At 38.6% G+C, this 24269-nt stretch overlaps 3 protein-coding genes across 4 annotated transcripts; all 3 read right to left on the reverse strand.

Moving 5' to 3' along the window:
* Positions 1–1033: 1033 nt before the first annotated feature.
* On the reverse strand, positions 1034–13119 carry LOC113725759 (uncharacterized). Of its 2 annotated transcripts, XR_011838915.1 has the most exons (20): positions 12700–13050; positions 11357–11619; positions 11086–11241; positions 10779–10937; positions 10541–10624; positions 10105–10172; positions 9673–10008; positions 9519–9570; positions 9295–9453; positions 9073–9216; positions 8024–8126; positions 7793–7939; positions 7649–7703; positions 7502–7560; positions 6602–6671; positions 6000–6036; positions 5839–5896; positions 2364–5543; positions 2201–2267; positions 1034–1241 (listed from the first exon to the last, which is right to left on the reverse strand). XR_011838915.1 is itself a non-coding variant. In XM_027249107.2 (19 exons), the coding sequence occupies exons 1-18, from the start codon at positions 12902–12904 to the stop codon at positions 2377–2379; spliced, it is 5322 nt and encodes a 1773-aa protein (XP_027104908.2). In that variant the 5' UTR covers positions 12905–13119; the 3' UTR covers positions 1034–1241; positions 2364–2376. The 2 variants fall into 2 exon arrangements, 1 of the variants encoding a protein (XP_027104908.2); XM_027249107.2 differs by lacking the exon at positions 2201–2267 and having other exon boundaries at positions 12700–13119.
* A 1925-nt stretch (positions 13120–15044) lies between these two features.
* On the reverse strand, positions 15045–17183 carry LOC113725754 (protein NUCLEAR FUSION DEFECTIVE 4-like). The gene has a single exon (XM_072074158.1). The coding sequence runs from the start codon at positions 16990–16992 to the stop codon at positions 15202–15204; it is 1791 nt and encodes a 596-aa protein (XP_071930259.1). The 5' UTR covers positions 16993–17183; the 3' UTR covers positions 15045–15201.
* Positions 17184–21946: 4763 nt separating this feature from the next.
* On the reverse strand, positions 21947–24058 carry LOC113725755 (protein NUCLEAR FUSION DEFECTIVE 4-like). The gene has a single exon (XM_072074159.1). The coding sequence runs from the start codon at positions 23969–23971 to the stop codon at positions 22133–22135; it is 1839 nt and encodes a 612-aa protein (XP_071930260.1). The 5' UTR covers positions 23972–24058; the 3' UTR covers positions 21947–22132.
* Positions 24059–24269: the final 211 nt, after the last annotated feature.

Raw genomic sequence — 24269 nt, forward strand, 5'->3', positions numbered from 1 at the left:
TTACTTGCCTTTTGGGAAAAGTTTCAATTCTTCTAGGGATAATGCTAAATTTCTTAATTTTCAAGTTTAGAGATGTATTCAGCTGAATACGTAGTTGTTAGTAGTGCTTTAGACAGTGATGGTGGTATTTCCGTTAAGCTCTCTCTCTCTCTCTCTGCCAACTTTTGGAGATTTGATGCAACGAGAAATTTTAGAACTATTACCTTCGTTATTTCCTTTTTAAACGTAGCAATATTTTATTTTTGGAAATTTCAAGTTTAGCAAGTCAAATCAGTAGGCAAATTTATGTTTCAGTTGAAATTCCCATCCATTGGCGCAGTAATGACGCCGTACTTAGCAGTACCATCAAAATAGAACAGAGAACCGACGGAAAAGCTCAATCAACGCATCCAATATTTCTCGCACTTCGTTTCTTCAGTTCAAACGAAGAGTCACACACACACGGTCCCATGATTCCACCTCCCACTTAACCAAACGGGGCCACTAGTCACTCTCTCTGAGCTAAGCGTCCTAAAATACGTGGACCAGGAACTGGGAAAGTAGAAGAACCCTCTAACCACCCAGAGGCACCCCCAACAATTCTGGCATCCCATATCTTTTGTTTACCTCCCATGACAGTTAGGCCAATCTTCTACAGCCCAACCCAAGCCACCTAATCCCCCAGCAAAACACCAAAAGTCCAACCACATATCCTGAGAACTAGCTCTAAACAGAAAGTTCTCTCTAGGCACAAACGCCTGCATATTTAACCACTTTGTTTGCCAGTCTCAGATTAGATTTTGTCTTCAGCTGCCAAGACTAAGCGCCAGACTTTGTAAGGGTGCAGTTTTTCTACTGGCTAGCATTCTGGGGGAAAAACCTGCCAAGTAAAAGAGCACTCGGAGCCTTAAACCAAATTTCTGGAAGAGAGAAAAAAAAAAGTCACACATTGGCTGCAGTCTTTGAAACCCAGGGGCGTTTATGAACCGCAACAGGCCCATGCAGGGAAGTCGGGGAGGGGATTCATGAAACTTACTAATGAAAGTCCATAGAATTCATCAAAAACCGACAATTAGCTTATATACAGCTGAAAAGTCATACAGCAGTACTGACAACATCCAGAAAATTGTCAAAGGTTTCATGGCTTTCTACACAATGGAGAAAGATGAAGATATGGTTCCAAACCCCCAAAGTTTTTTTAGAAGATTTTTAGTGAACAGTCACCATCTGTGCTTTGGTGCAAGGGCTTCTTAGCATCTAACCTGCAAACAATGCAAAATAATAAGCACATAGAACAGAAAAATTAGATCACTCCAACAGGAGTGAGCACACAAACATTAAAGAAATGTGACATTTATGATCCTCTTTTACCAAACCAAAAGAATTTCTTTAAGAACAATTTTTAGTTCAATTACTTGAAAATTAAAATGTGCTTTCTTTAATTGAAATATAAAGAAAAAAATTGAATGCTTAAAAAGCACGTTCTCATTTTACTCTCTCTCTCTCTCTCTCTCTTCATAATATTTCCAACCATGATGAATGGGAGCTTAGTAGTAAGAGAACTACTTTTAACCGGTCAGGGCACTTGTCCCTGACTCCTCCAACATTAGACTTGTACCTCCCAAATATTTTAACAGCAATTATCTCATAGTCCAACCTAAAAGGGCATGGGCATCAAAAGCAGTAAAACAAGAAAAGGACAACATTATGCTGACAATGAAGTTGAATTTGCAGGTATAATTTCAGCCAAAAAGAGACAGTTTGCCTGCAGTGAGTAGTAAATTTGTTTTCCATGAAATGCTGTCAATTTGTTGTTCTCATACCATTTCTCACAAATTCCTACCTTCCCTTCAAATCATTTTGCTAATAAATTTTCATCCTTAGTGAATCTTACGTAAAAGCTTCAATATGCTAAACACTGATTGATGTATCAAATATCCTATTAATCATCCAAATCAATTTTATTCCTGACAAGAAACATTTACTGTGACTGGATGCCAAGAAATTGAGCTATCACCCAACTACATGACAAGAAGTCTCATTTAAGGACTCTCTCATAATTAAGGAGCCAATTTTAGATCCTAACTACAAGTTGATTGGGAAGATACTTAAGGCTCACTACTTGCTAACACCATCATCACAAAATGTAGCAGAGAAGTTAACACAGGTTAGACTAGTATAGACTCAAGCAAGACGGATGAGCATATAAAGCAGAGTTTACCTTTATAGCGCCGATTTTAGATGCTGACTACAAGTTGATTGGGAAGACACATAAGGCTCACTACTTGCTAACACCATCATCACAAAATGTAGCAGAAAATGTAACACAGTTTAGACTAGTAGAGACTGAAGCAAGACAGACGAGTATATAAAGCAGAGTTTACCTTTATAGTGCAGTTACCAACCCCCTTTATCATTTCCATCCTTTGCCTGGCCCCAGGAGCTTGCCGGTGCTTTACCCCAAGCATCAGCTGTGCCAGCACCTTCCCCCTTCCCCATAGCCGGTTGGTTCCAACTAGATGATGTGGCTCCACCAGAAGAATTTGATGTTTTCCAATTATTATTTTGGCTATTCCAGCAACCGGAATTAGTATCACTTCCACTAACATCTTTGCTTAAATCAAGTCCTCCGGTACAGCCACCAGCTTGCTCAATGTCTCCACTTTCAGCAGGCTCCTTTGATTTATTCCCATCTGAACCAGCACCTTGCCACTGATTCGTATCACCAGCTTGCCAATTGCCTCCACTATTGTTGCTTACCCATCCACCAGCATTACTACAAGACCCATTTTTCCCAGAATTAGGCTTGTCACCACTAGCTACATCTTTAGCTCCATGATTCCAGCCACTAGACTGGGCACCGATCCCACCAGCACTATTGCTTCCCTTGTTCCACCCACCAGCTTGAGCACTATCTCTTCCACCAACAGCTGCACAACCTGAATTCCCACTCTGCCACTGGCCTTTGCCATGAACTCCATCATCCCAACTGCCACCAGCATTATCGTTTCCTTCGTTCCATCCACCAGCTTGAGCACTATCTCCTCCCCCAGCAGCCACCCAACCTGAATATGCACTCTGCCATTGGCCTTTGTCACGATCTCCATCATTCCAATTACCTCCACCACTACTACTTTTCCAGTCCACGTCCTTGTTTGACATGTTATAGCGGTAGGACTTAACTTGATCAGAATCATTTTTATTCCAATCATCCCTCCTTCCACGTCCTCTTCCTCCAAAACCACCTCTGCCACGAAACCCCCCCCTATCTGATCCACCTCTCCCACCAAAATCACCAAAATCTCCCCTATCCGATCGACCTCTACCACCAAATCCTCCCCTACCTGATCTACCCCTACCCCCAAAACCACCACGGTCAGAACGACCTTCAAAGTCACCTCGTTCAGAACCTCTGCGCCCAAAACCATCTCTATCTTGCCCCCATCTTCCTCCTCGGCCTCCTCTCCAATTTCCACCTCTTCCCTGGTTATCAAAAGTGTCATTTTGTCCTTCATTACTGCCAAAGTTATTGTCTGAGTTCCAATTGCTCTTGCTGCTCCAAGAGTTTTGTTTTCCCCCAGCCTCAGTTTCCCCACTCCACTTGCTTTGGCCCCAACCTGATGATGAACCTCCACCAGCATCACCTGCTCCACCCCACTTGCTTTGACCCCAACCTGAGGATGAACCTCCACCAGCATCAGTTGCTCCACCTGACTTGCTTTGACCCCAACCTGAAGTTGAACCTCCCTCCAATGTTTTTTTGCTGTTCCAGGGATCATCTTTGCCTGCCTCCACATCCATTTTACTGTCATCAGATTTCTGATACCAGCTTTTATCTTTCTTCTGCCAATCTGAGGATTCATTCTGGTCATTAGCCCGACCACCATTCCAACCTGTATGAGATTTTCCACCCCATTCACCAGTATCTTTAGTGGCACCCCTCCATTTGGATTCACCATTGTCCCCTGATGCATTTGGCTTGCCCCAACCACTCTCTTTATCTCCAGCAGTGGATACATTTTTATCCCAACTATCTGCTCGACCACTATTCCAACTCGAATGGTTTCCCTTCGATGCATCACCACTGAAGCCATGTTCATCTGTATTGCCTTTTGCCCAGTTGGAAGTCTCACCCTGACCAAATGACCTTCCCCTACCAAATTGACCTCTTCCTCCTCGACCACCTCTTCCACTTCTTCCACCTGAACCACGGGCCCCACCAAATGATTCTGACCTCCCCCAACTCCCACCTTGATCAGTATCACCTTTATTTTCTGTTGAACCAACCTCTTTGCTCCAAGAAGCAGATCCTCCATCCGGTTTACTCCAAGAAGATCCATGACCTTGCTTGCTCCAAGTGGATCCTCTGTCCGGTTTGCTCCAAGAGCTGGATCCTCCGCCCGGTCTGCTCCAAGAATTGGATCCTCCATCCGGGTTGCTCCAAGAGGATTCACCACCTTGCTTGCTCCGAGAACTGGATCCCCCGTCCGGTTTGCTCCAAGAACTGGATCCCCCACCCGGTTTGCTCCAAGAGGACTCACCACCTTGCTTGCTCAGAGAACTGGATCCCCCATCTGGTTTGCTCCAAGAACTGAATCCTCCGTCAGGTTTGCTCCAAGAACTGGATCCTCCATCTGGTTTGCTCCAAGAGGATTCACCACCTTGCTTGCTCTGAGAACTGGATCCCCGGTCGGGTTTGCTCCAAGAACTGGACCCTCCATCCGGTTTGCTCCAAGAACCAGATACTCCGTCCAGTTTGCTCCAAGAACCGGATCCTCCATTCAATTTGCCCTGTGAGTTGGATCCTCCATCCTGTTTGCTCCAAGTACCAGATCCTCCATCCGGTTTGCTCTGAGAAGTGGATCCTCCATCCAGTTTGCTCCAAGAGGATTCACCACCTTGCTTGCTCTGAGAAGTGGATCCTCCATCCAGTTTGCTCCAAGAGGATTCACCACCTTGCTTGCTCTGAGAAGTGGATCCTCCATCTGGTTTATTCCATGAGGAACCACCAATTTGCTTATTCCCAAAAGATTCACCATCTTGTTTATTCCAAGAAGATCCACCATCAATGACTCGTGCACTTTGGTTCCAAGCACTTTCATCTCCTGCACCTTCTCCATCCTTTCTCGTGCTCTGCCAGTTTCCTGTCTCATGTGTATTTGAAGTCGTAACTTTATTCCAGGCATTTGCATCTGGTTGATCTGAACCACCATTGGCATTTCCCCAACCCATAGTCGGCTTCTCAGGAGCAACTCCAGAAGCATTCCAGGCTGACTTGCTTCCACTTGAATCATCTTTAATGCTCAAATTCTCAGCAGCTTGGCCCCAAGAATCCTCCTTAGGCTCCTGGGTAGTAGACTGATGAACAGATTCAAGAGCTTTTCCCCAACTGTCAGAAGCATTACCCACAAAACTTGTACTAAAAGCTCCTTTCTTACTGCTGTCTTCTTTGTTTCCCCAATTAGCAACCTGTCCACCATCACCAGAAGTTTGTCGAGCTGCTGCAGCTGCACCCCATGATGGACCTTGACTTGGAGTAGGTTTAACCTCCCAGGAAGAGTGACCTGCATCCTCATAAATAAGATGGGAACATAAGTAGAAATCGTAATGATATAAAATTTACAAATGAAGTCAAAATTTAAACTACAAATGCCGAACCATTGCTGTGAATCATGCAACTACATAAAATCATATAAAACCCAGCAAGCCAACCAAAGATTTCCCACCAAAGCTGACTGATGAGAAACTTGGAAGAAACAAACCAGCTAAGTCTCTCACTTACCTGCTTAGCTGAACCACAACTGCTAATTTGGAACATTACAAGCCCATTGTTTTAAAATGTAGTACATTCAACCATACCTTTGTTGGCTTCATCCACAGATATAAGAGGATTGGAAGATTGAGCTTCTGTCCAAAGCTGTAGCATATAAAGATTTCTCAGATATCCACAATGTAAGGGGATTTTTTTTTTTTTTTGTTGGGGGGTTGGGGAGGGGGGATAACGTGAACTATGAACTAACCGAGGAGTTAGACACAGGAAAAGCAGGCCAAGAGCTCCTGAAACATGTGACGGTGTTATCAGATTAAAATCAGCAGCTTAGCAGCGAAACAGATGAAAGCCACACCCCAGAGTCGTTGAATGAATTTAGACCTACCATACTGATTTGACAAAATGCTCAACAATTTGTCATCATGCAAAAGGTTTTACACACCATAACTTGAGTTGCCTTATACATCACTAAGTTACAAGTTGGATCACCCAATTATTTCTCTAGCCTAAAATAATGCAATGACAACAAAATATCACATGGGTATAAAGTTGAAAATAAAATTCAAAATTAGATTATCCAACAAAAATGTGAGTTAACTTGTATTGAAGCAATATTCATGTTCTGCTAAGTGAATCACAAATTAGCATCCAGGTTTCTCTTATTTTTCACAGATTAACAAGGCCATGATATTACTGTTAGCATACAAAAAAAAAAAGGAATATCAAATTTACATTAAGTTCAATATGTTAATAAAATTCATGATAATAATCAAAATTTTAGCAGTCAAGTATGTGCAGAATATGAGGCAGTTCACTATTAAATGGACAATAATTAGCAGGCTTGCCTCTCACCTTTCTGTAGAAAATCCTTCTGCATTCCAATTTCCACCTCCTGTTGCTTTAGCTGTCCCGTCCAACCAATCTTTAGATAAGCATATATAAGTTAGAGCATATAACAATTTTTTTAAATAAACGACAATCAACCACAAGTTAACAGATGAAGGCAAGAAATGGAGTCTAAGAAGTAGAATGAATACATATGCAAACTTTCAATACCTATAGGTAAAACTAAAGAAATATAGAAAACTACTCTACAAGATTTATGTCGAACACTCTAAATAACCCATGTGCACATCACTGAAAATATAAGAAACAAAATGGCAATTGCAAACATCAGGCACATAGAGTGACCAACTGAAAGCCACTCATGTTTATATAATCAGATTAATGATTGTTACATTTGTTATCTTACAGTGAAACTTTCATAGTTATTTGAAGTTTCATGACATCAGATCGCAGCACATCCTAAAAAAGTGTTGGTTCTGGTAAAATTCCTTTGATTAAAATTTTCCTCCAAAAAATGCCTCTCACAAAGAGAGTTATCAAAAGTTGTCTTTGTAATTTTCACTTGGAATTTATCCATGAAAGTTGATTTGAATCTCTTCAAAGAGATTACATGCTTGCTTGTGAAGTGGCTACTTTGTCAATTCCCCTTCCGTTCAAACAATTGATAAGGGCATGCCTAACAGCCAGCTCAAAATCATAAACTTACTCCCTTCAAAAAGGACTTCCACAGAAGTCAAATTGCTAAATAAAACATGTGCCAGGAACCAATCTAATATCGACACCAACCTCAATATCATAAGGAGAAAGAACATGCAAGAAGAGATTACTGTCTACTATTATAGTAGATAATTGAAGCTTTTCAACTAAAACATACTAATATACAAAAAAAAGAGTACTCGTTTCAACCTGTTGAGCCATCCTGTGTACCAAGGAGATCAAATGGCCTTAAAGAGTCAGATTCCTCCCTGTGGTAACATAAAACAGACATTAGAATACAAATACAGATACAAACCCTAGATGATAGACATTAATTCAAAAACGATAAATAAGTACCCCAAAGAAATGCCAGAACTTTTTGCACGAACCTCCGCGAGATGCTCACATTTAACTACAAACAAATTATATAGACACATTAATTTAGGTCAACAAGGTTTAGTCGAAAACTATATATATATACATATATATGATTCATCCAACCTGTAAGTATTTTATGCTGAGAGTCAAGCTTCACAGTGATGTCAGACCGCCGTATTGCCAAAACACGACAAAGGTACCCCTTCAATGGGCCCACACGGATTCTAAGTGATTGTCCCACAGAGAACATTGTATTGTTTTCCCTGTTGACTACATAGCAAAAAACATTTCAAGCAAAAGTATTAAAACTTTGAACAGTCAAAGACTATGAAAGCAGTAAGAATGTTCACATACAGTTTCGGCTACCATCCCTTCCTTGATCAGATTGCTTAGGCGAGAGAGGGGACTTAGGAGAAGAAGCAAAATCCCCAAATACTACAGTTTCTTGTTCACCACCCTAATCCAAAAAAGAGAGCACAAATTAGCATTAAAGATAATGTGTCAACAAAATGCAGCAGTTCTATCCATTCAACCCATTCTTTCTTTCTTTTTTTTTTTCAGGTTGGCTTGCATATATTGTTTGTTCGAAGCAGGTGGAAGGGAAATAAATTGGGCTTGCACAGAAGTTAATCAGACATTTTCTGGGACAAAATCAGATGCTGAACAAAGGAAAACGACCATGAGATGCGACAAACAGGCTTAATTGTATATTTTGTAAAAGGTACAAAAGTTGTGCATATTTATGATATCCCAAGCCATAATGAAATTGTCTTCGAATGTGTAATAATAGATGAGGATAATTGTTTTTTTCACATCCTAATCCTTATCAAAATCAACAGGAATTTTTTGCTCTTTTTTTTCTGAGAAAAACATACATTCATAAGCCCTCATAGCATAATATACATAAATGGATACGCAAATAAACCTTTTAAACTATTCAAGTGACAAATGAAAACGGAATTTGCATCACCATTGGACAAATTTACACCAAAAGAGGCACTAGAAAGGGCTATGCAAGCAGAAGCTTGTTCATCCACATACACAGCATGATGTACTGTGCTACAAGCGTAAGAATTCTTGTGTCTCTCGGAACTCGTTACAATCTCATATTGCATATAGCCTCCAAATAAAAGCAAGCATATAATTGTCTATGCATAAAATTCCATATTATGACATATCAAAAATTAAGACTTCAATTGATACCACATTAGTTAACATCGGGTGAGATTTTCCTGATAACTTCTTCTGGATTATCATCATTTATTAAGTGGTTAGGAATAAAAAAAAAAATTACTAAACAAATGGATTCCTTCATGTACACAAATTCCATTTGCAGGTTGTGGGCAGTCATAGGTAGTCAGTCAAAAGATTTACTACTTTCCAAATTTAAAACACATACAAACCTTCTCATTACGTGCTTCACCAGGAAGCTCAACTTTTTCGCACAACTGTGCCTTAAAGCAAATGTAACCACTGTTCTCCTCTACGGTTTCATTGTACAAGAAAATAATCCCTCTGTAAATTTTCTTGACAATGCCTTCTCTATCCTGTATAGTATAAGCAAATCAGCAACCAAATAACCTAAGTCATATAGTGTCACTTGAAATGCAAAATTTTTGTTAAACCTTCATTGGACCATCCAAAACTCTGACTCTGTCATTAATTGATATATTCTTCATTTTCTGATCAAGTGCTGTGAATAGCTTCTTATCGAATGCTGCATTCTTTAACTCCTTCCGCGGAATAGTGACAACTACTGGTCCCTCTGAGCCCTCCTTGATAATCTGAAACAAAAACTATAATGTTAAGTCACTGGCAGTAAAGTGACCACATAAACTGAGAGGTATACCTTGAAAATCTCATCCTTCTCCGTGCCAATGACAACACCAAAATCCTTTCGACTGCAATGGCAAAATTCCCAGGTTACACCAAAGTAAGTTAATACTCATACTAGAAGAAGCAATGGCAAAGCCAACGTGGAAATAAGCGATAACCGCACTTACCCAAAAAAAACTAAATCATGCACTTCAAAATCAGTGTCCAGGCTTGGCATTGAAGAACCTTCACCTTTTCCACCACCTTTGTCACTAAATAAAGGACGTTTCTTTTTCTGTTCGCCATAAAGCTGTGATAACCACTCTAGATCATTGTATTCTTCATTCCTTGAAGGCTCAAATTTAAGAAGCTCATCTTCTGTAGGTGTTACTCCCCAAAAGCTTAACGAGTCAATGGATACTTTCTTATACAGATAGCCATCCTTCAGCATCATCCCATCAAGAACCTCAAAGACTTTGTTAGTATCACGGTCCCGTCGACATTGAATCAGAGGCCGGAACTCTCTTTACATATACAATATGGGAAATATCAATACCACAAAAACTTTATTTAAAGACCAAACAAAAAAAAAGAACATATACATATAGCACGCAAATTACTCGAGTTCACTATTGCTTATGAGTCTTGGTGCCGGATTAGCAGTCCTGTTGGCAGTAATTCCTCTACCCTGTACACGCATGAACGATACAAATCATAACGTAACAACCATTTGGTGCCAACAGTAACATAAAAGGATGCAAAAGCAGAAGCATATTAATGCAGCAGATAGTAAAATTATTTAAAGCATATTAATGCTGCAAATAGCAAATTATTTATCACAAACTTCAATAGTAATTTTTGTACTAGTAATTTCTAATTGCTCAATCTTGTCAAAATTTAGACAGAGGAGATATGATTTCTTTGCAGACATGGTGGGGAGAAGGGGGAGATCCCCAATGTTCCTTGTCAATAACAGGCCTTTTTTACCCATAAGGAAAAATAAATTACTTCAAGTAAGATTACCATAAAATGACACATTAGTGAGAAGTATCTTACAAATTTCTCAGCCAATGCTTTCAAGTCTATCCTAGGAATCAGCTTCACGGTCACTTTCTTCCGTGCAGAATTTACAGCCACAACCTACATATATATAATAGAAACAGCTAGAAATCAGTGAAACACAAATCTTAAAGTTAAAACTAGAAGAATATGGGAGAAATACCAAATGAAGACCGGAGAAAAGAAAAAAGAAACCGGCCAAAGATCAAACATATCAACAGGAACAAAACCATACCTGTGCTAAATCACCTTTGTATTTCCCATTCTTAACACGTGCCCACATTCCCTCAGAAATTCCATTACTCTTGTTTTTAACAGAAAATAAATGATTAATGTCCTCCTTTGGTACAGGTGCCACGCGACTTGAATATATGCTACACAGCCCATTACACGCCTGTATTGTGGGTATTTAGTCTCCAAGTAAGCAAATGAACAATTTTAGTAGCATAAGAAGCAACCAATAGAAACACGGACATCCAATTTATTTGGAGAAACACAAAAACTTCAAAATTCAGAAGATCAACGGAAGAACCAATGACTACCTCATTAATATCACACTGCTTCTCTGCTTCGATATAAATAAAACCCTTAACGTGATCAATTGTAAATGCAGAAATTATCTGCAGCTTCTTTCCCAGAAATTGCAAGTCCACGTATTTCTGCATGAGGCAGAAGGCTGAATGCCTCTCACGTCCAACCTATGGCCCATCAATTGCTCATGAGCAAAATGATGCAAAAGAAAAGAACTTCATAGCTTGAAAAGAAAAGGAATCTGTTTTAAAACTTGAAAACTATGATGTCACAATTTTATACCATGCATTTGACTTTCCAGATGATTGGATCCTTAACAGAAGGACAGTGTTCAGGCATTTCCACCGTTCTTTTGCTCTCGTAATTGTCTTCCGCATATGTCACAAAAGTAGAGCCTGGTTTGTATCGTTCCTGTAACATCTTTTCAAGTTCTTCTTCTGTTGGTTCCTCCACTTTGGGAACAAAAGGCAGAAAGGGGGCTCTGCTAGGTTCAGACTGGAATTGCATTGCTGCAGCTGCTGTGTCAAATTCATCTTCCAGAGAATCTAGTTTCAGCAAATGGTAACAAATTAGATTGACAAGCATGAGTACAAGGAACCTAACAATCAACAGAAGATTCATTAGTAAATATGCCAACAGGCTTGATGAAAAAATCAACCAGGAATATGCTAGGAGAGCCAGCACAAGAAAATAACAAGAAGCATCGGCACATTTGGATAAGATAAAAAATAACAGGTAGAGTGAGGACTCCTTAGCGACAAGCAGAAAACGAATAATGTATCAATGAATTGCTTAAAAGAGGACCATTTTCGGCTAACGAATAACGTATAAAATAATTGAAGCACAGATGCATGCATATTTACAGCATAATAAAGTCACAGTTGCAAGAAGTGAGTGACCACAAACACCAAATGAACATACATGCCATTTCCCTCTCTTTGTTAATAAAATACAATTTTCAAGAAATGCTACCTCATTTTCATATTTAATGGGTGGAGAACAACAACAAAAAAAAGTCAGTGGTCCATCAAAATTACATCAAAATATCACAATTCAAAAACCACATTAATAAAAATGCATATCCTCCTTCTATATGATAAATAAACCCAGCAACAACAACAAAAACTGCTAAGCAAAAGTTCCCCAAAGCATCATGAACGCAATTTAAATAAGCCCACCTTACCGACAAACTAAAAAAGAAAAAGAAAACAACATAATTCTGCACACCCCGAGCAAACATGCTTTTTCAGTGAGCTTTAGCATTTATTTTCTTTTTCTTCATTCACCATTGAAAGTACACAATCGATTATTTACCTTAAAAGATGCACGCAGAAATGCCAAATATCATCACTATATTTCAGCTAAAATCCTTCAATAAAACACAAAATATCAATAATGTTTGGGAAAAAAGCATATCAACAATCAACTAGAGCCAGCATTGCCGATTAAAAAACCCTAAATCCCCAATCATCTCATGTTGGAAACAAAATTAATCTAAATTTTCACTTCACACACCAAAAAAACCCTAGCTTTTACCACACTTTCAAAAGGTAAAAATAAAAAGAAAAGAAGAATAAATATAGTCCATGCAAGTGGGAAATGTCGATGGAAAAGTTCAAATATACCATCATCGAAGAATGAGTCGTCACTGGCATCATCCTCATCAACTTCGTAAGCGGCATCGTCAAAGAACTGAAGAACGCCGCGATTCTTCCGTTTCCGACCACCAGTTTTGCCGTCGTCACCACCGCCGATGTTACGCTTCCTCTTCCCCGACGAGCCTTTGCCGCCGTCAATGACCTTCTCTTTACCCTTCGCCGATGGGGCCATTCCTGAGGGCACTTTTATCCCTTCTTTTTTGTTTTAATAATTAGTACTAGTATTTATCATCTGCGGAGAATTCTACAGCTGCTCGTACGAACTCACGCAGAATGAGTGAGTGACACAGTGAATAGAGTGTTGTGAAACGCTTTCTTCGGAGAGTGGAATCGTGAGCTATACACAAAGGTGCAAGATTGAAGAGTTTTTTTGCGGTTAAGGTCCTTAGTCTATTGGTTAGTTTTCAATAACGCTTTTATTTAGAGAAAATTACAGTAGTGCCATTTTTAAAGGTCTATTCCGTTTTCCTCACTCTCAACAGCGCAAAGAAATACACGCGCATACAGAATCTAAGGTAATTCCTATTATTTTATTTTTAAAAAATAAAAAATAATTATTTATTTTTAAAAATAAATAAAATAATAATTTTTTAACGATTTACCCAAAAGACAATTGCTTATTTCGTAATAGGCTACGATTAAGCGACAGAGTGAACCTAATTCTCCGTCTACTACACAAAGAGTAGTTAAAAACAATACACTATTTACCTACTTAGAGTGCTTTACTTCTTATAAATTTTATTTCAAAAGTAATATTCTATAATTTGTTAGGATAGTTAAGAGTTGTAATATCAGCAATCATATTTCGCACACTTTTGTTGGATTTTTGACGATGAATAAAAAAATTTGAAATCTATTAAATTAGTGAATTGTTAAATACTAAATTTGATACATTTGATTATATATTACATCAAGTGATAAGTGAATAGTTTATCACTTATTTTTTGGAGTAAATTTTATTTAGAAATTTGGGTGCCACTTAAATGAATTCAGATGTTCTAGTTTTGGTTATCAAACGCATTTGAATATGTTAAAATCTGAACTCATTATATTTAAATATTGAATTAGATTATCAAATAGGGCGTTAGAGTGTTGTACATCTTATAAATTTTATTTCAGAAGTAATATTCTAAAATTTATTAGGATAGTTAAGAATTGTAATATTAGCAATCATATTTCACACACTTTTGTTGGATTTTTTTTTTTTTTTTTTTAAGGAGAGATTCCTTTGTTTGGAGGGTGGACTATATGTAAGGAGAAAAAGGCAAAATAAAAGATTTTAAAGGTCCAGCCACAAATTTCAACTGAACTGAGTCTTGGTTACACATATATTGGTTTCATTATTGTGATGGTGCATAACAATTAGTACTACACAAAACTGCAGAAAATTGACACCCAAAAACATTTAGGGTCCGTTTGGTAGGGTGTAGAATGCTTTCCATTGGAAGACATTTTCCTTGAAAGTAATTTTCTGGGAAAATATTTGTTTTCTTCATTGTTTTCCTGTGTTTGGTTCAATTCTCAACAAGTGAAAACCGCTAGATCAAATTGGGGCCTATGACTGCTAGTTTTCCTTCATTAGCAATCTCCATCGCATGCAACATCACGCTACCACAAAACTCCCCACAGCCCTCATCCCTGTGCAACAGTTGCAACAGCCCCACGGGCGATTCGTGCTCAACCCATAGACAAATAGGCAAACGGAACGAGACAAGCAACCCGTGGCACCTGGAAAGTGACCATTTGTATCGAAGCATAAGCCATCAGAATTGACAAATACTACCACTTTATTGGCCTTCTTTCTCCCCTCTCCATTCCATTGCAACTTTCTCCATTGGGCTAACGGTAGCTTCTCACTTTCTTATTGATGATCTTTGTCCTTCCTTTCTTTCTGTCAAGACCACAATTCCTCTTGATTTCCGCAGATCTTAGTCTAATTTTGTAAGCATCCGGTGAGAATATGTCAATAAATGCTTGTATTTGAACGCACAACGGTGGGAGAAAAAGGGGTACACATATGGAGAAGAAGCGAAAGGTAATTGTTAGTGTTACACTCCCTTGAATTTTACTCGTAGGCTACATTTTTTTCTCCGTATTCTTCTATTTGTCAACTATCAAAGAGGTAGTAATCTAGCGTGATAGACATTGGTGTTTGTCCGGTAAGATTGGACAACAGGTGTAGACAGCGAAAATTAACTTCAACAAGTTTTTTAAGGAAGCTATTTTACACTATATAAGGCGTAAAATGTTTTATACAAGAAAATATTTTCATGTACCATAATACAATCAAATGCAGGAATTCAAGGAAAATATTTTCGGGAAAAGGTTTTCAGTCAAAACAAACATACCCTTAGAAAGTCAAACAGACAATTACATTGCTTAATTGAAGCCAAGAAGACCACGAAAATTGCAATGGCAAGAATGTACCTACAATAAAAGAGAGGGGAGGGGGGACCCATGACTTTCTGTTTATTTATGATCAGCTGAAGAAACCATTGCGATTTCCTTCTCATTGGCTTCCATCTCATCTCTAAACTTCATGTATATATTTGACTTGTAATATTCCCGAGTCCTCATTACCAAGATTAAAGAAATAAGAGCTCCAAGAGTGTTAACGCCGGCTAATATTAGAAAAGATGTCCTGTAACATTGAGTCCCAATGCAAGTCAAGTCAGGAACCATTGATCTTGTCAGCCCCGCCCTTGCAAGTTGCTTTAAAGCCTCTTTATCATAGAGTTTTCCCACAATCCTCACATTGAGGAAGTATGATCCAATAGGGCTGGCCAATTGTCCACAATTCAAGAGAGTGGAGTAGTACTTCAATCCAAAAAGTTCAGATATAATCACGAAAACCATGGTTAACTGGACGCCATAAGCAAATCCAACCAATACTGATGCAATGTAAACAGAACCAGGAAATGGCAAGGCAATAATGAGATCTCCAATGGCAGGCACCACAAGGGATATCGTCATCATTAGAGTCCGCGGAACTTTCCACTTCCTCAACAGTTGCTCAGAGCCAAAACCCGAAAGAGCTCTGCCAAAATAGTTCCAGATGCTAAGTAGGGAGACAAATGTGTTAACTGTCTTAGTTGGATAGCCTAAGGATTCACCAATCTGGCCTAAATTATCCACTGCTGCTTGACTGCAACCAAGCCCACAAAATGTGACAATGAAAAGAATTATCATGTCAGCACTTAATAAAGCTTGACATATGGTATAATCTTCACCCCTTTTGGGTTTGTTGCAGATGTCTCCACAGCAACAACCTTCTTGACGGAACTCATCATCCCCTCCTCCTTTATCTATGGTACAATGTGCAGGGACAATTTCCTGCTTTCTGGGGTTCGAAGACTCGGGCAAAGGTGGTTCCTCGGTAACTACCCTGTTAGGGGGTTTTAATGCATCTTCCTTCTTTTGCTGCCAAGTCTCTAATTCTTCTTTCACTGCAACCAGGAATGGAAGGAAAAGCAGAACACAAACACCTGTTGCACTTGCTACATAATCAGCGTGAGAGAAATTGAAATAGTTTTGAGCGATTGTCAGAGCCATCAGGGTCAGTGCCAAACCCACTGTTATGATGAGATTTTGATACATAACCTTCACCTCGTGGGGATGACCACTAATCTTCTTCATTTCCTTGATGCAGAAGAGGAAAACTAAAGAAATCACTGCTGGAAGCCAACCAATAAGAAGGATCATATCTTTGGCATCATTATGATAAATTGCAAGATAAAGCTGTGTAAAAATTGCACCACTAAGCCCTACAAATCCCTTCATCAGTCCTAACATCATCCCCCGACGTTCGGGGAAATTTTTTACACAGGGAACAAGGGATCCCGTGTTTGCAAAATTCTGGGAATTCGCACCAATGCATATATATACACACATTTGCCAAACTGGGGGTTTTGGTATTCTTTTGGTCACTGCCAGCCATACTAGGAAATAACCAGAAAAATTCATAAGAGCACCAACCAAGAGAACAAACCAGGATGGTGTTACCTCGGCTAATAATCCCGACAGCACTCCAATTGTCGCTCCTAGATCTTTGCATGAGCCAAGAATATTGAGTGTTGATTGATCATAGCCAAGACTGGATTTTATCGCTTTTGAATATGCACCAAAAATGTAAGTCGCACCGGAGCCAGACATGATCAAGAATGTAGCAAACATCATGAACCATCTGCCCCGAAGAAATTGAACCATGAAACCACACAATCCACAGCCATGACTGGATGTTAGCACCGTGGTTTCAGCCATGCCCTTCTCTTCTGCTATGCTGTGCTTTCTTTGGTAGTTGCTAATAAGAGTAATATGCCTGGCTAATCGAATAAGGTAGTTAGCTAAGAATATGATAGTAATTTCTTGTTTGAGAGAGGAAAAGTGCAAGAATATATATCCGATTTTGCATTCGATATTGGATTTTTCAGATAAAGATGTAGTTTGAGTGAAATAGATGGCAGTTCAGATAAACCAGAATGACGAAGTCTATGGGAATAAAAGACAGATATTCAGCACGTTCATTTAACGTATTCGTGGAGATTCTTTGTTTCTCTTATTGCCTTTGGGTAAATTTAGACTAGAAACAATTTTTCGTTTTCTGCCAAATAGTAGAAACAAATATAGTACAAAATTAGGTGTAAATTAGAACGAATCTGTGATTAAATTGAACTTAATTAGTTAGCAATCTCGTATCACAGCATTAAATAGCAAGCTGGTAACGAAAAAGATAATAATGATGTAACGATAATAATTTGATAAGATAGCTTGCCCAAAAATATGAAAATAAATAGAATGATAAAATAAAAGGAAAGTAGAAAACCAATTATAAATGAAACGGTCCGTAGGGCACTCGTTAAAATGTATTTCAGGCGTTAGATTTTTAGAAATATAAGATTAATTAGGGAAAACATATAAATGTAAGGGGATTATTTAGGAAAATATATAAATGCAATAGAAAGTAGTAATTGTTAGTGCGTTTATATATATAGTAGATTGGGTGGAATGTAGGTATGTTAACCCTATGAAATTTCATAATTTAAAAATTTTTAAACTAAAGTGTATGTCATGACAAAAGAAGAGAAATTTAATCTTCGTTGCATGATTTGTCTAACAAATATAACAGCCACCCGTTAAAACACCTAAATTAAATTATAGATAACTTATCATATTAACAATACATACCATCACAATTAGTCTACCTGTACATTTAGACACTTTTTTCATAGTAAACGCACTTCTTTAAAAATTAATGCATCCTATTAAGCACCCGTTAACCAAACAATTAGTTATATTATTAAAGAGATTGCTCGTTTCTCTTAATATTTATAATCATTTCTCTTAATGAAGCATATGATTCACTTACCAAAATTTATTGTAGAAACGAAATAATAAAGATGACGGGGATTCATCATTGATGACATCCCAATACGGTTTTATACCGTATACTGAAGTTATTGGCGAGTCAGCAGCACATTGATTTTAAGCTATCTTGTGCAAGGAAGACAAACAAAATATTGGAAAGTATTAATTGCAAATTTCTAGTTTTTTTTTTTTTGGGCCAAATTTCAGCTTTCTAGAGTAGGCAAATTTGATGTGGTGCAAATCTAGTAGTGGTACAACTTATTCAGAAGCCAGAGGCAATCTATTTGTCTTTTGTAGCTCCAAAAATATCAAATACATTCTTGTATGTATACCCAGTTAACATTTTTCTATATTGCACTAAGGGGCGGTTGATTATTTTAATTGATTATAAATTCTGATTTCAGATAATCAATTTTTTTGATGTTCTCGATTGTTTTTATATCTTGATTGTTTAATCACTAGAAAAGATAAAATCCATGATTACCCAAATAGTAGTTTTTACTGATTCTGAATAATCAGTTTTTATAATCAAATTTTGGTAAATTTAAAGCAATCAAGAATAAGGCCTAATATTAATATCTTTCTCATGAAGCCGGAAATGGACCTCAGAATATCCGACCAAAAAAGACATGCACACACACAAAAAAGAGGATTTACATTAAGATAGTCAACAACCAAATGCTACCATTTTATGAACTACATCTGATAATCATGGAGCAAGCACGACACATTTGTAGTAATTTAAAGCAGTTCAATTGCCACATAGTTCAATTGGCAATGACCGTGAGTGTGACTGACCCGAAATTGGGGCTTCATTTTCCGCAAATCAATACGCCTGAGGGGTGCAGAAGATTCAAGCTCCTCGACTCGAGTTAGAATTCCGAATTCTTGTACTCGAATACTCAAAAGTTTAGCGAGTCTAATTGAACTTTTAATACATACATATATATTAAATTTTTTATATTTATTGTTGTGAAATATTAATTATATCATTTATTTAAAATTATATATAAAATATTAATTTTTATTAGATGAGCCCGATTGGACTCAAATAAGTTCGATTTAGCTTGATTAGGTTTAATTAAACTCGAATTCGAGTCCGAGCTAGAATAAGGTAGATTGAAATCGAACTTGAATTTGTGTTCGGTTATTTCATCTCGAGTTGAAGTCGAGTAATGCACACTGTTAGATCGCGATTCGACAAGAATGCATTCCTAGTCGATTCATCCTCTGAACTCTCAATTTTGGGCTTGATAGGTCAGCCTACCCAGTTGAAAATGAATGGCGGATCAAAGAACACTGAGTCGGGCTTCCTAGTCCTAACCATTAAAGGCTCCTGGATCATTTTCATGGGCTTTACGAATTAGGGGGCAGCTGAGATATTTACCATGTTTCATGTGACCATGTGAAATTGTGCCCTGCGATGTTAAATTTATTTTAGAAAGAAAGTGCCATTTTTTGAATGTACTTTTAACTTGGTTGAGCATAAATCCTCCCAAAAAAAAAAAAAAACTTGGATGCGACGAGCTTGTGAAATCGGTTTCGATCTTGATTTAGACAGGGGTAGATGCTAACTCACAATTGTAGAAGTAACCAATTAAAGGATTCAAAGGCAAAATCTCAAAAAAAAAGAAGCAAATCCCAATTGACTTGGTTATCACTTGATTTACGGGTACGTTCCTTTTATATTCTCCTGCCTTCAATTTTCGGAGCTCTTACAGTACAAAAATTGACCTGACAAACCTAAACCAATGGATTGAATGGGGTCAATTGATCTAAAACCTACCGTCCAACATATGGATATCCATTCCCAGATGAATCGTAAGTAGGGCAGACTTACGTGAAGACTTGGATCAGGGCAATGAATGTGGATGGAAATGGACTTTGCTGGCCGACTACATGGGAATGGATATGTCTCATTGGTTAAACGAGTGGAGTAGTAATTGTCACCACGTCTCATTCCTACCATTTCTTTCTTGTTTTTGCTTGTCTCCTCTATAACTTGATTACCGTTGGAAGAAGGAACTTCTAACCATTCCACAAGAATTAGAGCACTCAGAAGCCGCTATTTCCACTCGAAGGATCTGTGTGTACGTAGTAATTTGGACCCCAAACAAAGCAAAAAGTCCTGCAAGAATCCATTAAATTATGGCAGAGAGATATGCATATCAATTATCAAATCCCAATTATTTCAATGCCTCTGCCGTCCGAAATCTCTTGATTCCAAAACATTCACTGGACTGCAATAAGATGCTGTACCAATTTTCACGCCAGCACAAGTTTTCGAATGTAAGGGCTGTGTTGGTAGACGATGAATCTTTATAAGCAACCTATAGTCACACAAACACGTCCTGACCTGTAGCAGTAATCTGAGCCAAACCTACCAAAATTTTTCATTATCCAAAAAAAAAAAAAAAAAAACAACTTACAGACCTTTTCGGCCACATTGGCATATCAAATTCGTTGAGTTGCTTGATTATTGAAGATATCACATACTGATTTGGTGCTAATTTAATATCGAGGCACCCTCTTGAATCTTGATAATTAAATGACAAAAGGGTCCGTAAAATTGCAGAACTAACTCCAACCGCAGGCATGCTTTTCCAGCATCTAGTCTCTGTAGTGGATGTGAGATACTCACTGCTGATTAAATGCCATCCAAGCAAAAATCCAAATCATTTCATTTTCGGGGCCAATTGCCCACTTATGCCACTTTCCATGGCCAAGGCACGTCCGCAATTTCCCTGAAAACGGGAAGAAAAGACATTAGGAACGCGTGATATGAAGCTTGTCTTTGGTAATTTAACTTCTGCCAGAGCACAAAATCATCCCTTTCAGACCGGCTGCATTGATAAGTAGGCATTTTTAACCCATAAGATTTTAAAAAAGGTGATAAAGACACTTACGTGATATAACTATTATAACATCCTTAATTTTTCTTTTTAACAAGATAGAATCTATTCTATACCTACTTCTACTCTATATTAGAGAGAAGAGGAACCTAAAGAGGTCCAAAGAAAATCCGAAAGGGATTGAGTTCAGACGAGTGCTTACGCATCCGCTGGTCAATTTTTTTCAAAAAAAAAAAAACGGAATTTTTTAACATGTAGATCAAGAAATTTGATCATCCCTTGGTGACCAACTACTCTAGAAGTGGTTGAGTAGTTGGTTTATTATAACGTCCTTACACTAAAGCAGACATGCTCATGGATTACCGTATAAATCCGTAACCTGAAATCTGTAACATTGGCCAATGAATTCTAAAAAAAAAAATGAAGGGTTGAGTTTTTTTTTTTTTTAAATGAAAAAAGAAAATCTTGTCTGATGCCAGAGTAACTCTGAGTCGACATCAGCCTTGTATAATGTAACGCGGTTTCTCTGAATATTCAAATTTCATTCACTTGCCAGTTGCCGACCAAAAGCAACCAGCCAACCATTAATATTCTTTAATTTGGGTCGCTGCACAATTGGGGGACCATGACAAAATCTGCAAAGGAATTGAGAAGAGAACGAACCATCAAGTCAAACAAGTTGAAAACGATCTTCATCATTCAACACTGTCACTGGACATAGACTCGGGGAGTCGAAACAAATAGTAGTGATTGCAGAAGACTCCCCATCTGATTTAATTAAGCAATTGTTTGAATTTTCAAGTCAAACAAAGTAAGTAAATGTTTACGGAATTGAAACTAAAACAAAGAAGAAAAATATTTTGTACGATACTAAGCAGCAGAATACCCAATTTCTTCTTCTTTTTCTATAGTGCAGTGGAGACTTGGAATTTGGAAACAGAGTGGATTGCGGTTGCAAGCGGAGTCCAGATATTTGACAACCTAAAACAGACAAGAGGTTTGATAATTGGAGACTTGAGGGAATAGAATGATTGAGAGTCGAACCCGGATATTTTTCTTTACAAGCAAGGAAAAGAAAAGGATTGTAATTATAGACTGGTTCGACCTTAAGCTGGGGTAACGTTAATTGTACCTGCCTGTAACCTACACAAATTCTACGTTGACAAATTACAATAATATTTGGTCTATTCCTTGTTACGGCTCGGAACAACGGTGCCATTTCCGGGCAATGCCATTTCAGTCTCGGCCGCCTTGGCTTCCTCCCTGAATTTCTTATAGATGTCGCCCTTGTAAAAGTTTCTAGTCCTCGACACCAAAATCAATGAAATCAGCGCTCCAAAAACTGTTACTGCAGTAATGATGATGAAGGCCAATTTGAAGCACTCTACTCCATCGCAATTCAGATCTTCTCCGTGCTTCCTCTTCAGTCCCAACGCGTTGAGCTGCCTCTCAGCTTCCCTGTCGTATAGATGTCCAGCGACCCTCACATTGAGGAGATACGAGCCAATTGGACTGGCCACGGAGCCAAAATTGTAGAGAGTGGAGTAATATTTGAGGCCAAAAAGTTCAGAAATTATAGCAAAAAGTAGTGGCCATTGAGCGCCAAAGCAAAATCCTATGATTACTGATGCAACGTATAGCCCATTTGAGACACCAAAAGCTATGAGAAGATGGCCTGTGCAGGATATGACTAATATGATTGTAAGCATCAGGGTACGAGGAAATTTGTACTTGGTTAAAAAGTGCTCAGATACGAAACCTGAAACCACTCTTCCTAGATAATTCCAAATACTCACGAGTGACACAAATGTGCTAATGCTTCTTTTGGGGTAGCCGAGTGAAGCTCCAATCTGACCCAAGTTGTCAATTGCCGTCAAAGTACCTCCAACACCACAAATTGTTGCCAGAAAGAGGATGAACATATCCATACTGAAGAGTGCCTGAAGTATGGTGAAATCCTCACCTCTATTTGGTGGCCTGAAAGCAGTTCTCCAGCAAGATACTTCCTGGATTTCTGTGGTAGGTTGTTGCTCTGTAGTATTTTTAACTGCGGACGAAGATGGTAATTCCACTTGCTCTTCTGTTGATTTTGGCTGATAATCAGTTGCAGCAGCCTGATCAGGACTGGGATTCTCAGTGATAACTTTCAGCTGAGATATACCATCCAGGGCAGCTTTCTTTTTCCTCCACGTATCAAGCTCTTCTTGAATAACAACGGCAATTGGTAAAAAAAGCAAAATAATGACGACAACACCACTGATGCTAAACTCACTATGGCTGAATTTAAACCTGTTCTGGAGTATAATCATTACCATGAGAAATCCAGCGAGCCCAAGTGAGATATACAAAACTCTGTAGAAGACTTTCAGCTCGTGTTTGATTCGAACGACCTTCATGATTCGGATTGTTCGAAGGAAAGCGAAGGAAACAACTGTTGGAAGCCAGGCAATCATCAAGATCAAAGACTTGGTATCATCAACATACACTGCATGATAGAGTTGAGTGATGATTGCACCACTTAGGCCAACAAAACCTTTGAGAAGTCCAAGCACAACTCCCCGGCTTTCCGGGAAGTTCTTGACTGCTGTGACCAGGGCTCCTGTATTGGCAAATGACTGAGAATTTCCACCAATACAAATGTACAAGCACATGTGCCACACTTGGGGTTTGGATATTCTTTTGGTCACGGCTAACCAAATCATGAAGTAGCCAAAGAAATTCAGGACTGCACCCATTGACAGTACAACCCATGGTGGGGTGACTTCATTGATTAGGCCTGAGAGGACACCAACATTAGATCCCAAGTCTTTGAAAAAACTGAGTAAATTGAGTGTACTTTGGTCATAGCCAAGGGTTGTTTTGATCTCTTGTGAGTAAAGGCCAAACATGTATGTTGCACCAGCGGCAGCCATGATGAAAATGGTGGCAAAGATCATGAACCACCGGCTGGTGATGACCTGGACGGCAAAGCCGCGCATGTTTGAGCAGCCACCACCTCCACCATAATTGCCAGCAAACACCATGGTTGAGTTGATATGTGTGTTTTTATTGTTTAATGCCTATTGGCAACGACTAGGAGCTTATGGCATGCCAAGGAAGTTTGCCAGGAAACATGACTTATTTATAGGAGTAGTTGTCTTGTCCTTAGTTTACAAGTGTTATTTGGAGAGAGAGAGAGGGAGAGAGAGAGAGTACAAAGACTTTATAGTTGACCATAGTATAGTTCTAGGAAGTAAGGATGCAAACGAATCGACGAGCCGCTCGATTCAAGTTCGACTCGAGTTTGATCATTATCGAGCTCAACTTAATTTTTTCGAGCTC

This window comes from Coffea arabica, chromosome 2c, assembly GCF_036785885.1.
Source record: "Coffea arabica cultivar ET-39 chromosome 2c, Coffea Arabica ET-39 HiFi, whole genome shotgun sequence".
Taxonomy (NCBI): domain Eukaryota; kingdom Viridiplantae; phylum Streptophyta; class Magnoliopsida; order Gentianales; family Rubiaceae; genus Coffea; species Coffea arabica.

Coding starts and splice junctions, on each gene's coding strand:
- LOC113725759 (XM_027249107.2), bottom strand. CDS start 12,904: ATGGCCCCATCGGCGAAGGGTAAAGAGAAGGTCATTGACGGCGGCAAA. Junction 11,620..12,699: donor CGACTCATTCTTCGATGATG/GTATATTTGAAC, acceptor TGCTGAAACTAG/ATTCTCTGGAAGATGAATTT. Junction 5,544..5,838: donor TGTGGATGAAGCCAACAAAG/GTATGGTTGAAT, acceptor ATGAGGATGCAG/GTCACTCTTCCTGGGAGGTT.
- LOC113725754 (XM_072074158.1), bottom strand. CDS start 16,992: ATGGCTGAAACCACGGTGCTAACATCCAGTCATGGCTGTGGATTGTGT.
- LOC113725755 (XM_072074159.1), bottom strand. CDS start 23,971: ATGGTGTTTGCTGGCAATTATGGTGGAGGTGGTGGCTGCTCAAACATG.